At 45.4% G+C, this 18,364-nt stretch overlaps 1 protein-coding gene across 4 annotated transcripts in view; it reads right to left on the reverse strand.

Moving 5' to 3' along the window:
• LOC147124006 (kynurenine/alpha-aminoadipate aminotransferase, mitochondrial-like) overlaps positions 1–18,364 on the reverse strand; it is a 59,235-nt gene that overhangs the window by 38,519 nt on the left and 2,352 nt on the right. For 3 of the 4 annotated variants that reach the window (XM_085977198.1, XM_085977068.1, XM_085977136.1), the window contains exons 2-4: positions 16,224–16,295; positions 5,253–5,421; positions 3,749–3,881 (exon numbers count right to left, since the gene is read on the reverse strand). In XM_085977198.1, coding sequence (XP_085833324.1) covers positions 3,749–3,881; positions 5,253–5,421; positions 16,224–16,290 — 369 coding nt within the window. In that variant the 5' untranslated portion in view covers positions 16,291–16,295. The remainder of the gene's footprint in view (positions 1–3,748; positions 3,882–5,252; positions 5,422–16,223; positions 16,296–18,364) is intronic. The other variant, XM_085977264.1, reaches the window with a different exon arrangement.

Genomic DNA, 18,364 nt, shown 5'->3' on the forward strand with positions numbered 1-18,364 from the left:
ATTCAGGAAGAACAAGAAAAAAGGAAAAGGAGATGGGGTAGCATTGCTGGTTAAAGAGGAGATTAACACAATAGTAAGGAAGGATATTGGCCCAGAAATTCGGGTCGGGGGCTTCCCGCAGGTGCAAGCCCCCGACCTGCACTTACCTTGCCGGCTGTTGAGCTGTGGGCCCGCGTGGGATTCCGATCCTGGGCCTCCTCCAACTGCCGGCGCGCAGTGCTTGCGTATCCCAGGGGCGCAGTTAGTGATGCGTCCCCTGGGATCACGTGGGCCATGGAGAACCCATGGTAGCAGGGAATGCTTCATTCATAAGTTTGACAGGAAGAGCGGTCAAACCTATAAATACTATAAGCCCCAAAACATCACTAAAATGTCAAATAAATTTTTAAAAAATCACTTTTTTAAAATAACTATAAATTACATGAAATAACTATTTTAAACAATAATTTAAATTTTTGAAAAAATTTATTACATTTTCTATCGGGGCTAAAAATAAACTTACCTTTCTTTAAACTATTTAAAAATAATAAACCTGTGGAAAAAATGTTTTAATTATAATTAATTTACCACTTACCTTGTTAAAAGCAGGCCTTGCACCTGCTTTTTAAAAGTGTAACTGCTGGAGACTTACCCTCCCGGAGAAACCTGCAAAAAAAACGTAAGTTTGATGCGCACAAGCTGCCTCTCCGGCGCACGCGTTCCACCTGTCAACCCCTTCTTTCAGGGGAACGGAAGTGCCGGTTTCCCGCGCATGCGCAGTGCATGCACGAAACCGGCACTTTTGTTGGGCCTACGCGTGAGTATCCCGTGTGTACTCACGCGCTGGGACCCAAATTTCTGGACCATTAGCTCTGATGATGTGGAATCTGTATGGGTAGAGCTGAGAAATACCAAGGGGCAGAAAACATTAGTGGGAGTTGTATACAGACCCCCAAACAGTAATGCTGAGTTTGGGGATGGCATTAAACAGGAAATTAGAGACGCGTGCAGTAAGGGCACAGCAGTTATCATGGGTGACTTTAATCTACATATAGATTAGGCTAACCAAATTAGTAACAATACTGTGGAGGAGGAATTCCTCGAGTGTATAAGGGATGGTTTATTAGACCAATATGCCGAGGAACTAACTAGAGATCAGGCCATCATAGACTGGGTATTATGTAATGAGAAAGGATTGATTAGCAATCTTGTTGTGCGAGGCCCCTTGGGGAGGAGCGATCATAATATGATCGAATTCTTCATTAAGATGGAGAGTGAAGTAGCTGACTCAGAGACTAGGATCCTGAATTTAAATAAAGGAAACTACGATGGTATGAGGCGCGAGTTGGATAGGATGGATTGGGGAACGTTACTTAAAGGGTTGATGGTGGATAGGCAAAGGCAAACCCTTAAAGATCGATGGATGAAGTACAGAATTTGTTCATCCCTGTCTGGCATAAAAATAAAACAAAAAAGGTGGCGCAACCGTGGTTAACAAGAGAAATTAGGGATAGCATAAGATCCAAGGAGAGGACATATAAATTGGCCAGAAAAAGCAGCAAACCTGAGGATTGGGAGCAGTTTAGGATTCAGCAAAGGAGGACAAAAGGATTAATTAAGAGGGGGAAAATAGAGTATGAGAGTAAGCTTTCAGGGAACATAAAAACTGACTGTAAAAGCTTCTATAGATATGTGAAGAGAAAAAGATTGGTGAAGTCAAGCGTAGGTGCCTTGCAATCAGAATCAGGGGAATTTATAATGGGGAACAAAGAAATGGCAGACCAATTAAATGCATACTTTGGTTCTGTCTTCACAAAGGAGGACACAAATAACCTCCCAGAGATGTTGGGGAACATAGGGTCTAATGAGAGGGAGGAACTGAATGAAATCAGTATTTGTAGGGAAATGGTGTTAGGGAAATTGACGGGATTGAAGGCCGATAAATCCCCAGGGCCTGATAATCTACATCCAAGGGTACTTAAAGAAGTGGCCCTAGAAATAGTACATGCATTGCTGGTCAACTTCCAAAATTCTATAGACTCTGTCACAGTTCCCATGGATTGGAGGGTAGCTAATGTAATCCCACTATTTAAAAAAGGTGGTAGAGCGAAAACGGGAAATTATAGACCGGTAAGCCTGACATCGGTAGTGGAGAAAATGCTAGAGTCCATTATAAAAGATGTAATAGCAGGGCACTTGGAAAACAGTGACAGGATCGGACAAAGTCAACATGGATTTACAAAAGGTAAATCATGCTTGACTAATCTACTGGACTTGTTTGAGGCTGTAACTGGTAGAATAGACAAGGAAGAACCAGTGGATGTGGTGTATTTGGACTTTCAGAAGGGTTTCGATAAGGTCCCGCATAAGAGATTAGCGTGTAAATTTAAAGCACATGGGATTGGGGATAAGGTACTGACTTGGATAGAGAACTAGTTGGCAGACAGGAAGCAAAAAGTTGGAATAAACGGGTCTTTTTCCGAGTGGCAGGCAGTGACTAGTGGGGTACCGCAGGGATCGGTGCTAGGACCCCAGCTATTCACAATATATATTAATGATCTAGACGAGGGAACTAGATGTAATATCTCCAAGTTTGCAGACGACACAAAGCTGGGTGGGCATGTGTGCTGTGAGGAGGATGCCGAGAAACTCCAGTATGATTTGGACAGGTTGGGTGATTGGGCAATGCATGGCAGGTGCAGTATAATGTGGAAAAATGCGAGGTTATCCACTTTGGTGGCAAAAACAGGAAGACAGATTATTATCTGAACGGCAATAGATTGGGAGAAGGGAAAGTGCAATGAGACCTGGGTGTTCTTGTGCACCAGTCGCTGAAGGTAAGCATGCAGGTGCAGCAGGCGGTTAAGAAGGCAAATGGTATGTTGGCCTTCGTAGCGAGAGGATTCGACTACAGGAGCAAGGATGTCTTGCTGCAGTTGTACAGGGCCTTGTTGAGGCAACACCTTGAATATTGTGTGCAGTTTTGGTCACCTTATCTGAGGAAGGATGTTCTTGCCATGGAGGGAGTACAGCGAAGATTCACCAGACTGATACCTGGGATGGCAGGAATGAATTATGAGGAGAGATTGGGTCGATAGGGCTTTTCGCTGGAGTTTAGAAGAATGAGAGGGGATCTCATTGAAACTCATAAAATTCTAACAGGACTAGACAGACTAGATGCAGGAAGGATGTTCCCGCTGGCGGGGGAGTCCAGAACCAGGGGTCACAGTCTAAAGATAAGGGGTAAGCCATTCAGGACAGAGATAAGGAGGAATTTCTTAACCCAGAGAGTGGTGAACCTGTGGAATTCTCTACCACAAAAGGCAGTTGAGGCCAATTCATTAAATATATTCAAGAAGGAGTTAAATATATTTCTTAAGGCTAAAGGGATCAAGGGATATGGGGAGAAAGCAGGGACAGGGTACTGAGTTTGGATGATCAGCCATGATCTCATTAAATGGCGGAGCAGGCTCGAGGGCCCGAATGGCCTACTCCTGCTCCTCTCTTCTATGTTTCTATGAAATAGTAGTCATGGGACCTTTTACATCAACCTGAGAGGGCAGATGGTGCCTCGGTTTAACAACTCATCGAAAAGACAGCACCTCGGACAGTGCAGCACTCCCTCAGCACTGCACTGGAGTGTCAGCCTAGATTTTTGCGCTCAAGTCTCTGGAGTGGGACTGTGAACCCCGAACCTTCTGACTCAGAGGCGAGAGTGCTGCCCACTGAGCCACGGCTAACACTATTGATTGAATCCACCTCGCCTCACCTTACTGAGTCCCTCCTGACTGCCGTTGGTGACACATAGATCCATCTGTCCTTGTTCAGGACTGTAGTTAACAGTTGGAGGATTATGAAGAACTTTTTGGAGATCCTTCATCCAGGAGATTAATTCTGGAATTCTGTAAAACACAAGAGTGACATTGTTTAACCCTTTGGAAATCTGGCTGTGGACTTTCTGAAGGATTTTGGGATATCTGGTTCAGAAGACTGGGTGAATAAAATAAACGGTAAAATTTGTCCTCTCATTTAAAAATATGGTTGTGGTTTATTTTTCTCTGGAATTGACAACCTTCCATTGAAATCGCATTCTCGCATGTTTCAAAGTCGCTTGTTCCAACTATTTCAGTCGTGATTCATTAATGACAAGAGAAAAAGTGGACATTCTCCCGTTGTTCATTAAATCAGACTTTCAATCCCTAAATGACCTACAGCGCAATCCTTTCAGTTCTTCCACCCTCCATAAACTTCAGCTCATCCAAATCTCTGCTGCCCGTAAACTAACTCACACCCATCACCTCTGTGCTCGCTTTACCTACATTGGCTCCCGGTCCAGCAATGCTTAGATATTAAGATTCTCATCCTTGTGTTCAAATCCCTACATGGCCTCGCTCCTCCCAAACTCTAACCTCCTCCAGCCCCACAACCCTCCAAGATCTCTGCACTCCTCCAATTTTGAATTCTTGCAAATCCCCGATTTTAATTGCTCCACCATTGGCAGCCGTGCCTTCAGCTGTCTAGGCCCCAAGCTCTGGAATTCCCTCCCTAAACCTCTCCGCCTCTTTACCTCTCTATCTACCTCTTTCTCCTCCTTTAAAACGCTGCTTAAAACCTACCCCTTAGACCAAGTTTTTGTTCATCTGTCCCAATATCTCCTTATGTGGCTCGGTGTCAAATTTTGTTTGATAACGCTTCAGAGTTTAGGGGCTGGACAACTGAAGGCACGGCCACCAATGGCGGAGTGATGAAAATCAGGGTTGCGCAAGAGGCCAGAATTGGAGGAGTCCAAAGGTCTGATTAAGCAGAGGAAGTGATCTGTTGTGATGTGAGACACCGTGAATAATCCTCTGAATTTCCACAGTGAGCTCAAACACCACCAGAAAGAAAAATTATTATAAAACCCCAACCTTTAAATATGTTTTTATCTCGCGATGTGGGCATCACGGGCAAGGCCAGCATTTATTGCCCCATTCCTAGTTGCCCTGAGAAGGTGACAATTCAACATAGAACACTTCAGAGGGCAGTTAAGAGTCAATCGCGTTGGTTGTGGGACTGGAGTCACATATAGGCCCAAACTGGGTAACGACAGCAGGATTCCTTCCCTAAAGGGGCTTCAGTGAACCAGTAGGGTTTTTAAGACAATCCGACAGCTTCCTGGTCACATTTACCTGACTCCATCTTTTTTGTAAACTGAATTCAAATTCTATGCTTCTGGGCATATCTGAGGGTGAGCAGTTCAGTTGCCGTAGGTGATAAGTGTAGTCTCCACTTACCCCGCTGAAGCGGAGTACTGCAGCGCCTTATTCATTATATCGGTACCGAAGGTGATGCTTAGCCCATCCTTCATGGTGAAGCTGGCGGACTCAAAGGGGAACATACTGGGGTTTGGCATTCCTCCAGCCAAAGAGATCATGGTCGGTGGGGCCTTCAGTTGCAGGTCAGCTGAAAACAAGCAAAAATATTCCAGGTCACCATTGTCATTATTACCAACTTATATTTGTATTAGCAACCCTCGCTGGAACAACAACGTCTTAAGTGTGCATTTTGGGGGAACTGGGCTGGTGTGGGGTGGATGTCAAAGCAGGAGATAAGAGAGCAAAAAGAGAAACAGAGAAAGAATGAGAGAGAGAGAGAGAGAGAGAGAAAAAAAGTGAGATCTCTGTTCAAAAAAGGGGAGAGGGCTAAATATGTTGTTTTTAGCGATGTTAGTTGAGGGATAAATATTGGCCAGGACACGGGGAGAACACCCCTGCTCAACATTCAAGGAAATAATGCATAATTTGCAACAAACATATTCCTCTAGGGCATAAAAACCCAAAAGGAAAAGTGATCCAACCATGGCTAACAAAAGAAATTAAAGCTAGTATTAAGTCAAAGGAGGAAGCTTATAAAGTTGCCAGAAAAAGCGGTCAGCCTGAGGATTGGGATTTTTTTAGAAATCAGCAAAAGGGGACCAAGAAATTGATAAAGAAAGGGAAAATGGAATATGAGCAGAAACTAGCGAAAAATATAAAAACGGATTGTAAAAGCTTCTATAGGTATGTGAAAAGGAAAAGACTGGCGAAGGTAAATGTAGGTCCTTTACAGTCAGAGACGGGAGAATTTATAATGGGGAATGAGGAAATTGCAGAGAAATTAAATAAATACTTTGTTTCTGTCTTCACGGAGGAAGACACAAAAAGCCTCCCAGAAATACGAGAAAACCAAGGGTGTGGCGAGAATGAGGAACTTAAAGAAATTATTATTAGTAAAAAAACAGTACTAGCAAAATTAATGGGACTAAAAGTCGATAAATCCCAAGGACCGGATGACCTACATCCTAGGGTTTTGAAAGAGGTGGCCATTGGAATAGTGGACGCATTGGTTGTCATCTTCCAAAATTCTATAAATTCTGGAATGGTTCCTGCAGATTGGAGGATAGCAAATGTAACCCCGCTATTTAAGAAAGGAGGGAGAGAGAAAACAGGGAACTACAGACCCGTTAGCCTCACATCAGTAGTTGGGAAAATGCTGAAATCTATTATAAAGGATGCAATAACTGGGCACTTAGAAACCAATAGTAAGATTGGGCAGAATCAACATGGAATTATGAAAGGGAAATCCTGTTTGACAAACCTATTGGAGTTCTTTGAGGATGTAACTAGTGGAGTAGACAAAGGGGAACCGGTAGATGTGGTGTATTTGGATTTTCAGAAGGCCTTCCATAAGGTCCCACACAAGAGGTTGGTGAACAAAATTAGGGCTCATGGAATTGGTGGTAATATACTAGCATGGATTAGGAATTGGTTAACAGACAGAAAACAAAGAGTAGGGATAAACGAGTCTTTTTCAGGATGGCAGGCTGTGACTAGTGGGGTACCGCAAGGATCGGTGCTTGGGCCCCAGCTATTCACAATCTATATCAATGATTTGGATGAGGGGACTAAATGTAACATTTCCAAATTTGCTGATGATACAAAGCTAGGTGGCAATGGCAGTTGCGAAGAGGATGTGAAGAGGCTTCAAGGGGATCTCAACAGGCTCAGTGAGTGGGCAAGAACATGGCAGATGGAATATAATGTGGATAAATGTGAAGTTATCCACTTTGGTAGAAAAAACAGAAAGGCAGAGTATTTCCTAAATGGTGAAAGATTGGGGAATGCAGATGTTCAAAGGGACCTGGGTGTCCTTGTACATGAGTCACTGAAAGTGAATGTGCAGCTGCAGCAAGCCATTAGGAAGGCAAATGGTATGCTGGCCTTCATTACAAGAGGATTTGAGTACAGGAGTAAAGAAGTCTTACTCCAATTATATAGGGCCTTGGTGAGACCACACCTGGAGTACTGTGTACAATTTTGGTCTCCTTATCTAAGGAAGGATATACTTGCCATAGAGGGAGTGCAACGAAGGTACACGAGACTGATTCCTGGGATGGCGGGACTGTTGTATGAGAAGAGATTGAGTAAACTAGGCCTGTATTCTCTTGAATTCAGAAGAATGAGAGGGGATCTCATTGAAGCATACAAAATTATTACAGGGCTTGATAGGATGGATGCTGGGAGAATGTTTCCCTTGGATGGGGAGTCTAGAACCAGGGGCCACAGCCTCAAGATAAAGGGTAGGCCATTCAGGACTGAGATGAGAAGAAATTTCTTCACACAGAGGGTGGTGAATCTTTGGAATTCTCTACCCCAGAGGGCTGTGGAGGCTCAGTTATTGGGTATATTCAAAACAGAAGTCGATAGATTTCTGACTAGTAAGGGCATCAAGGGATATGGTAATAGGGCCGCTGAATGGAGTTGAGGCAGAAGATCAGCCATGATCTCATTGAATGGCGGAGCAGGCTCGAAGGGCCGAATGGCCGACTCCTGCTCCTATTTCTTATGTTCTTTTCTTATGTTCTTCAAAATCGTGGTGTGGGATCTTTTATGTCCACCTGAGAGGGCAGACGGGGCCTCGGTTTAGCGTCTCATCTGAAACACGGATAACTGAAAGTGTAACTGCACCCAGAGATATCATAATGAAATGTGGCCAACCAGCAATGTCTAACAGCACGTTCTCCAAAATAAAAAGCTCACTGCAAACCCCTGAAGTTTATTTAATTGAAAGTGAAGTCAAAATAGGAGGCTTCATTTTCCAAACGTGGTATTTTAACCATGGCAGTAACCAGTTGACAGTTACCACTAGCATTGAGATTTACAAGGATGATACCAGAACTAACTATCGGGAAAGACTGAACAGGTTGGGATTCTTTTCTCTCGAAAGGCTGAGAGGTGAGGTCTTTACAATTATGGAGGGGTTCGGTAGGGTAGACGTAGAGAAGATGCTCCCACTTGTGCGGGTGTCCAAAACTAAGGGCCATAAATACAAGACAGTCACTAATAAATCCAATAAAGAATTCAGGAGAAACTTCTTTACCCAGAGATTGGTTAGAATGTGGAACTCGCTGCCACAGGGAGTGGTTCAGGCGAATAGCAAAGATGGATTTTAGGGGAAACTAGATAAACACATGAGGGAGAAAGGAATAGAAGGTTATGCTGATAGAGTGAGATGAAGTAGGGTGGGAGGAGGCTCATGTGGAGCAGTTGGGCCGAATGGCCTGTTTCCGTGCTGCAAATTCGAGGTAAACATAACTCTACCCTGTACGTCTTTCAGATTCGATCAGAGAGAGACCCGGAGTGAGCCATCCTTCACTGTCGCTCTCAAGAATCGTCAGGTCATGGAGTTGTGGGAAGAAAAACTGCCTGCATGCACCGTATTGAATTGTAAGAGGTCAGGGAAACTAAGGCCGCGATTTTCTCAGCGGTGTCGGGACGGTGGCGGGAAAGTTGGTTTCCGGGTTCCAGTCACGATCCTGGCTGCAGCCGCTCTGTCAAAGGGTTTTTCCCTCGATTGTCCTTGTGAAGCCCCGCCCTGCGGGCTTCCCAGTCAATTAACAGGAAGCGGGTCTGATGACGTCATTTGATGACGCGTCATCAGCCAGTTTCCTTAAAGGGACCACGGCCACATTGAGTTTGATGGTTGTTCTTTCAGTGTTTGACAGCATTGAGGTGCTGCAAACACTGACAAACACTGCACAAAGGTGAACGCTTGCACCCAGCCTCTCCAATGACTCCCTCTATATGCTTATAAAGAAAGACTTGCATTTATATAGCACCTTTCACGACCACCAGGCGTTCCTAAGCGCTTTACAGCCAATGAAGTAGTTTTGAAGTGGAGTTACTGTTGTAATGTGGGAAACTAATGGAGGGAGTCACAGCACGCGGGGAGGTTCTCTTCCCTTCCAAGGGCGGAAGAGGTCTCCCCAGGACACCAACGCAGCCTGGTAGCACATTGCGCAGGAGGGCAAAAGCAGGGATGTCATCAGGGGTCCCTGGCTGCAGTGGCGCCAACCTTTCAATGATCTCAGTGGATCACGAAACGTTACTGCAAAGCCACACTCAAACTCATCCTGCTGTGCCACTCAACACATCCCCATCACTCTGCCTTCCCCACCCTACTCCTGCACATCCTTACTCACACCAACTTACCTTGCACCTCCACCCATCCTTCTCTATCTACATTATCACTTCCCCATCTCACTAGCCACTCCTCACACTCACCCTCATCCTACTGCAAGCATACCAACTAATAATAATAATTAATTAATAATAATAATTCAACTTTATTGTCATTGCACAAGTACATGAACAACGAAATGTGATCTTGCAAGCTCCCATGACTGGGAGAAGCAAAGCCGCTGAACTAACAACACACAAGGGTAGGCACTTGAGAGGTTTAGTCAATGTCCATGTGAAGTTTCTGGTAATGTGTTGTCATACAGTGAAATCTATCTTTCCAACACTGCCCCTTATTGGACAGATCTGTGAAGTGCTTTACTGAGTTCCAGTGAATGTTGAGACATAACTCCCCCTACTATAGTGATGAGTGTGCATGGAATGGCTTGGACATTAAAGGGATGCTTTGCAGTGCTGGTGTGGGATGGTGTCAACCTGGCACATCATTTTACAGCATCAAGTGAAGTAAATCTGGCCATGGTGATGCCATCGCTGGCCTCCTGGGCAGCAATGTTGTCAGGGGCTGATGCCCTGTGTCCTGTGCAGCATCAGGTGATGGCGGGGAAGGTTGGTGATGTTGGTGTTGGAGCTGATTGTGGAAGGATTCGGAGGACCAAGGTCTGATTTTTTCCAAGGGCACCGATGTTGCTGCAATAGATGGCAGCTGCAGGTGAGATGACAGAAGCGATCTGTCACTGGTGAGAAAGGTTGTCCCAATGAGGTGGCACTGGACATACAGTTGGATCTAAAAGCTTGCAAGCTAAAGAAATCTCTATACGTATTAAAAATGCAGTAAACAACAGTTTCTGCGCTCTGAAGCTCACCATCTGCAACATGGCATCCTTGACACCACTTCTGCAGCTATCAGCTTATCAGAAACATCAGAGCAGACTCAACTCATGCCAGGGTGAGCTGGCGTGTTCCCCGAGCAGCAGGGAACCCGTGGGGGAGAATGTAAAATTAGAAGGAAGCCTCAAAATACCATTAAATTGGCTCTTAACAAGCCATTTAATGAGATTAATTGTCTCTCCCGCCACTTGGTGTCGGGTCAGTTCTCCGCTAACAGGCCCAGCACCTGGGAGACTCGCGTGGAGGCGGGTTGACAGCGGGTTTCCTACCTGCGGTCAATCTTTGCTATTTTGACAGCGGACCCGCCTCCAAACCCGCCCTCTGATCGTTGGCAAAATTCCAGCCTAAGTGGTTTAACATTCTTACACAAGGACCCAGCTCAGTGCACTTCTCAAAAAACAATTTATTGTAATTCAATAATTAAAAGGCAACGGATCTGCTGATTTGTTTAAAAAGTCACTGAGTCAGTTCCCACAGGTTCAACTGGTTTTACCTGCATAAGTACACGCTCAGTGGTGTCTGTCACTGGTCAATCATTATTGACATTCCATAATGCTGCAACGGGCCACCACTGAGGCTCCCCGTTGACCGGGTGTTCGACACTGGGGAGTGGGGATTCGTCAAGCGAAAGCTGAAGGGTTTGGGATTGGGTGGGGTCTTCGAGCGGGTGTTCCTACTCGGCTCTTTCCCCAGAGTTTGGGTCATTGACAACGCTCTGGTTTAATTAAGAAGCACTTCCTAGAATCATAGAAAGTTACAGCACGGAAGGAGGCCATTTCGACCCATCGTGTCCGCGCCGGCCAACAAAGAGTTATCCAGCCTAATCCCACTTCCCAGCTCTTGGTCCGTAGCCCTGCAGGTTAGAGCATCCCAAGTGCACATCCAAGTACTTTTTAAATGTGGTTAAGGTTCCTGCCTCTACCACCCTTTCAGGCAGTGAGTTCCAGACCCCCACAACCCTCAGGGTGAAGAAATTTCCCCTCAAATCCCCTCTAAACCTTCCCCCAATTACTTTAAATCTATGCCCCCTGGTTTTTGACCCCTCTGCTAAGGGAAATAGGTCCTTTCTATCCACTTTTTCTATGCCCCTCATAATTATATACACCTCACTAAGGTCTCCCCTCAGCCTCCCTCTGTTCCAAGGAAAACAGACCCAGCCTATCCAGTCTTTCCTCATAGCTAAGATTCTCTACTCCCGGCAACATCCTTGTAAATCTCCTCTGTACCCTCTCTAGTGCAATCACATCTTTCCTGTAATGTGGTGACCAGAACTGCACGCAGTACTCTAGCTGAGGCCTAACTAGTGTTTTATACAGTTGAAGCATAACCCCACTGCTCTTGTATTCTATGCCACAGCTAATAAAGGCAAGCATTCCGTATGACTTCTTAACCACCTTATCTACCTGGCCTGTTACCTTCAGGGATCTGTGGACATGCACTCCAAGGTCCCTTTGTTCCTCTACACTACTCAGTGTCCTACCATTTAATGTGTATTCCCTTTCCTTGTTAGCCCTCCCCAAATGCATTACCTCACACTTCTCCGGATTGAATTCCAATTGTCACTGTTCTGCCCACCTGACCGGTCCATTGATATCTTCCTGCAGTCTACAACTTCCTTCTTCAGTATCAACCACACAGCCGATTTTAGAATCATCCGCAAACTTCTTAATCAGACCCCCTATGTTCACTTGATGTGGATGCCCTTTACATCCCTTGTTACTTGCCCTCACAATCGAGACCCTCACTGTAAAGACCCAGAATCGTCAATGATAGCATTTACGAGAGAAAAAGCCGGGGAATTTCAGAGGGCTGGCGCAAGGCATACTGGGCCCAGTAGCCTGGATATACTATGATTCTATATTCATCCATTTTGATGTTGCTGGGTTGGAACACAGATTCTCATTCCATGCCAGCGACATGTGTTGCTTTTTAAAAAAAAATATTCTTGGCATGTGGGTGGATACTGGCAAACTGGTATTCTTCTGCCCAATGGCATCAAAAGTCAAACAGCGACTGGAGTCACACGTTGGCCAAGCCAGGTAAGGACGGTAGGTTCCCTTCCCTGATCGACATCAATGAACCAGATGGCGTTTTAATAACAAAATGGCAGCTTTCACGATCAATTTCTGGCGACAGCCTAAAACGATTGCCAGATTTATTTCAATTCAATTTCACAACTAGCCATGGTGGGATTTGAACTCATGACCTCTCCGAGCTGCTAGTCCACTACCGTAACCATCAGGCTTCAATATCCTGACCTCGGGTCTGTCTGATGCTGTCCTGTGACTAATGGCCTTTTCTGGAGAATGCAGTCACTCGTTTTGAGTACGAAGTTGATTGTGCTAGGACCAAACCAGATTAGAACACTCGCACTCTTTCCCCCACCCCCACCCTCCCTCATGATATTTATTCTTTCATTGTGTCAGCCGTGGCTCAGTGGGCAGCACCCTCACCTCTGAGTCAGAAGGTTCAAGTCTCACTCCAGAGACTTGAGCTTAAAAATCTAAGCTGACACTCCAGTGCAGTAACTGAGGGAGTGCTGCACTGCCGGAGGTGCCGTCTTTCATACGAGGCGTTAAACCGACGTAAAAGTGGACGTAAAAGATCCCGTGCCACTATTTTGAAGAAGAGCAGGGGAGTTCTCCCCGGTGTCCTGGCCAATACTTACCCCTCAATCAACATCACTAAAACAGATTATCTGGTTATTATCTCATTGCTGTTTGTGGGAGCTTGCTGTGCGCCAATTGGCTGCCGCGTTTCTCACATTACAAGTGACTACACTTCATTTATTGTAAAATGTTTTGGGAGGTCCACTGGTCGTGAGAGGCGCTATATAAATGCATGTTTGGGAAGGATGTGAAGGCTTTAGAGAGGGTGCAGAAAAGATTTACAAGAATGGTTCCAGGGATGAGGGACTTCAGTTACGTGGATAGACTGGAGAAGCTGGGGTTGTTCTCCTTGGAGCAGAGAAGATTGAGAGGAGATTCGATAGAGGTGTTCACAATCATGAGGGGTCTGGACAGAGTAGATAGAGAGAAACTGTTCCCATTGGCAGAAGGGTCGAGAACCAGAGGACACAGATTTAAGGTGATTGGCAGAAGATCCAAAGGCGACATGAGGGAAAACTTTTTTACCCAGCGCGTGGTTAGGATCTGGAATGCGCTGCCTGAAAGGGTGGTGGAGGCAGATTCAATCATGGATTTCAAAAGGGAATTAGATAAGTACCTGAAGGAAAAATATTTGCAGGGCTATGGGGAAAGGACAGGGGAGTGGGACTAGCTGAAATGCTCTTGCAGAGAGCCGGCATGGGCTCGACAGGCCGAATGGCCTCCTTCTGTGCTGTGACCATTCTATGATTCCATGTCTATTTTTTTTTAAATGGACGGCAGAAAGTTTCACTTACTTACAAGCCTGGGTGACAGGTCACGTGAATGTATTGCGCTTCAAGCTTCTGCTAATTTTCTGGGATATCAATGTTTACTTGGGCACCAGTGAATCATTGCTGATTTCAATACGAGGTAATCCATGGTTTTATTACAAGAACTTCTTTCCTTCCAGAGACCACGCAAAACTAAGTGTCTTCATTTTATTTCATGGGCAAAGTAAGTATTGGCTCAATGGAAGTGGTATGAATCATAAAAGGAATGTTATAGCACAGAAAAAGCACACTATGCCCATCAAGTCTGCTTGTGCTATTCTCTACAAGCCATCTGGTCAAATTCATCTTTTTTAAACAATTTAAGGGGCCTGAATGTTCTGGCCCTCCTCTGGACAGGAGCTGTGACATACGGAATGGATTCCTTATAGCGAACCCCACAGTGCAACCTGAAGGATCAAACCTTCCTCGCAAACCGTGGACAACCATCAGCCGCCTCAGAACCGGTCAGGGTAGATGCTGCCACCTTCTCCATGGATGGAAGATTAAAGCACCCCCATCGTGCAACTGTGGAGCTCCTAATCAGACCCTGGAGCACATCATTGAGCGCTGCGCTCAGAGGAGATTCACAGGCAGCCTACAAGATATCCACGCTGTTACACTGGAAGCTTTGGCCTGGATATCTGATTTAGATATTGACATTTCATTTGCTTTGTTGCTACCATACGAAAGAAGGAACCGTGCCTGTCCTGGTTCCAGGGTTTTGGCGAGACCACACATGGAGTACTGCGTACACTTTTGGTCTCCTTACCCAAGGAAGGATATACTTGCCTTAGAGGAGGTGCAACAAAGACTGATTCCTGGGATGAGAAGGTTGTCCTATGGAGGAGAGACCGAGTGGAATGGGCCTATACTCTCGAGAGTTTAGTAAAATGAGAGGTGATCTCATTGAAACGTATAAAATTCTTAAGAGGGCTTGACAGGGTAGATGCTGAGAGGCTGTTTCCCCTGGCTGGAGAGTCTAGAACTAGGGGTCATGGTCTCAGGATAAGGGCTCCACCATTTAGGACTGAGATGAGGAGAAATTGTTTGTGTTCTTGATGTAAGGAAGTGTCTTATCCATGTGAGAATGGGCCCTCGAATGCTTGTAGTTTGGTGAGAAATCTCTCGTGCGGCACCTTGTCAAAGGCTTTTGCAAAGTCAAGGAAGGCTATGTGGACTATTTCCCCTTTCTCAATGCAGCCAGTGAAGCCGTTTATTGTCAATACCAGTTGAGTCGTTGTGGAGCGTTTGGCCCGAAAGCCATGTTGGTTGTCTACAAGTACCTCATGCTCCTCCAGATGGGTCATGATGTGTGAATGGACAATGTGCTTAACAATCTTGCAGGGTATACTGGTAGGTGACACTCCTCTGTAATTACCCAGGACAGCCTTCTCTCCCTTCTTGAAGATCGGGCAGATGTTGGCCTCTCTCCACTGGGAAGGTACGTAACCCTCGTCAATTGACGACTGGTAGATGTTTGTCAGAATGGGTGCTACTACCGGTGCTGTCATCTTGAGGACCCATGGCGGAATGCTATCGGGGCCAGGTGCTTTGCTGGGGTTGAGGATGTTTAGTTGCTTCAACACTCTACTGACAACCAAGTCCTGTATACTCGGTAGATCAGAGTCTGGCAATGTTGGAATTCTTGATGTGGTTTCGCTAGTGAAATTGCTTGTGAACTTGTTGCTCAGTGTTTCTGCTTTCTCACTATCTAGACTTATGACCTTATTGTCGACTTTGAGGTCGGCAATGCGAGAATCATCCCTCCTTAACTTCTTGATGGACCAAATGAGACTGCCACTGATTGTCGCTTCAAGCCTGGTACCGATGTATTCTGCTTTAGTCTCTTTCACGGTTCATGTCAAGGTTGTGCCACTTTGAGTGCTCAGGTAGACTTACATTGCTGATTATAGATCAGCAGACTTAGCTAAGGGCTACATGCGTCAGAACTTTAAGTTGGAAAAGACATATACGTGGAAATTGGATAAAAGCAGAGGTTGTTTTTGGAGGTGAAGCAGATAATTGCGGATGTGTGTGTGATACTCTCTCGCAACAGTAGTTCTCCGATTCCTCATCACTGGAAATGAGAAACACTTTAGGGGGTCATTTTAACCTAGCGCACCGGGTGGAAAACACACGGGATTAGGTGGAACGCTGGTTTTACACTCCGCCCAATATTACTACTAGCATTCTACCCGACCTGGTCAGTTTCCCGACGGGCGGGTTAGATTGGTGCCCTTTATTTGATTGTCAACATGCCTCCAGATCACTGCGTCATATAGCCAATAGTGTGTCAGAGTTTTGTACAAAACTACAGCCTCTTCACTAGATCTCCTAACTGATCGTGCAGGGACTACAATGCGGGCAGGGCGGGTGAACTCTCTCTGGATCTGTTTTCAGTAATACAAGACCAGCAGTGACAGATTTGTTCTTCTACTTACTCAGCGCTCTAATTGGTGATGCTCTCCGAGCAGCACTTACTGCATTGATAAATCTGAAGTAATTCATGATGCCTGCAATAAAGAATTATACATTTTTAATATAGATGAACAAAGTAACAAGACAGTTAATGAACATTTTATACTACTGCCTTTCCCATACTGTGGATGTCGTCTCCATTTGCCAAATTGCCATATTTTTTAAAAATTCGTTCACGGGATGTGGGGCTTCGCTGGCAAGGTCAGAATTTATGGCTCATCCCGAATTGCCCTTGGGATGAGCCGGGTGATTAACTTTCGCTGCGTCATTTTTCAATAATACAAGACCAGCAGTGACCGATTTGTGGTGGTGAGCCGCCTTCTTGAGCCGCTGCAGGCACCAAATACAAAGACACAAAGTTTTTCAACCTAATCTGGTTGTCTGATTTTTTTTTCTTCTTTTGCACAGTTTCTCCAAGTTCCCGCAAAGTTTTTAATAAAAGTATGAGTTTGGCTCAGTTTGTAACACTCTCATTTCTCTATCACAAGGCTGCGAGTTCAAGCCCCCAGTCTCGGACTTGAGCACGTATTCTAGGTTAACACTTCAGCGTAGAACTGAAGGCGTGCTGTACTGGTGCAGGAGCAATCCTTCACGTGGGCACGGTATCATAGTGGTTCTGTTACTGGACTAGTAATCCGGAGACATGAGTTCAAATCTCATGGCACCTGGGGAATTTAAATTCAATTAATTAAATTTTTAAAAAGCTACCTAATGTGGAAGGAAATCTGCCATCTTTACCCGGTCTGGCCTATATGTGACTCCAAACCCGCAGCAACGTAGTTGACTCTTAACTGCTCTCTGAAATGGCCCAGCAAGCCACTCGGTTATATTTCAAGAAGGCGTCTCACCACCACCTTCGAGGGCAATTAGGGATAGGCAATAATTGCTGGCCTTGCCGGCGACGTCCACATCGCGTGAATGAATAAAAAGAAGTTAGGCTGAAGGCCTCCTCCACTCACATTATTTACAGCACAGAAACAGGCCCTGCTGTTTATGCTCCACATGAGCCTCCTCCCACCCTACTTCATCTAACTCCATCAGCATAATCGTCTATTACTTTCTCCCTCATCTTACCTAAAATCCATCTATACTATTTGCCTCAACCACTCCCTGTGGTAGCGAGTTCCACATTCTAACCACTCTCTGGGTCAAGAACTTTCTCCTGAATTCCCTATTGGATTTATTGGTGACTAACTTATATTTACGGCCCTTCGTTTTGGATTCCCCCATGAGTGGAAACATCTTCTCTACGTCCACTCTATGGATCCCCTCCATAATTGTAAAGACCGGTCACCTCAGATCAGGTCACTGCTCAGCCTTCTTTTTGCTCGAGAAAAGAGCTCCAGCCTGTTCAGTCTTTCCTGATGGTGACAACCTCTCAGTTCTGGTCTCAACTTTAAAAACTTGTTCTCAGGATATGGGCAATGCTGGCAAGGCTGGAATCATCTATAATTGGACCAGTTGTGGGCATCCTGACATATAATAGCAAACCAGTTGGGTTGTTAACAATCCAGCAGCCTTCGTGGCCATTTCCTGGTGCCAGCCCATAAATTACCAGATTTATTGAATTCAATTTCACAACTTTCCGCAATGGGAATTTGAAATGACAATCTCTGGGAATGCTGGTCCAAGACCAAGACCATACACTAATCGAGAACCGCAGCTCTTATACAAGGTAGGATCAGGTGAGATCATGTGATCCTCACAAGACTATAGGTGTCAGCTGTGGCTCAGTGGGTAGCACTCTCCCCTCCGAGTCAGAAGATTGTGGGTTCAAGTCCCCACGCCAGGGACTTGAGCACAGAAATCTAGGCTGACACTCCAGTGCAGTGCTGAGGGAGCTCCGCTGCACTGTCGGAGTGCCGCCTTTTGCATACGTTAAACCGAGGCCTCGTCTGCCCTCTCGAATGGACGGACGAGATCCCATGCCACTATTTCGAAGAGCAGGGGAGTCCTTCCCTGGTGTCCTGGTAAATATTTATTCCTCAAACCAACATCACTAAAACAGATTATTTGTTCATTGGCACATTGCTGTTTGTGGGACCTTGCTGTGCTCAAATTGGATGCTCTGTTTACACATTATAGTGACTACACTTCAAAAGTG

This window comes from Somniosus microcephalus, chromosome 1 (assembly GCF_052327205.1).
Source record: "Somniosus microcephalus isolate GS21.2 chromosome 1, FLI_Smic_1.0, whole genome shotgun sequence".
NCBI classification, from domain to species: Eukaryota; Metazoa; Chordata; class Chondrichthyes; order Squaliformes; family Somniosidae; genus Somniosus; species Somniosus microcephalus.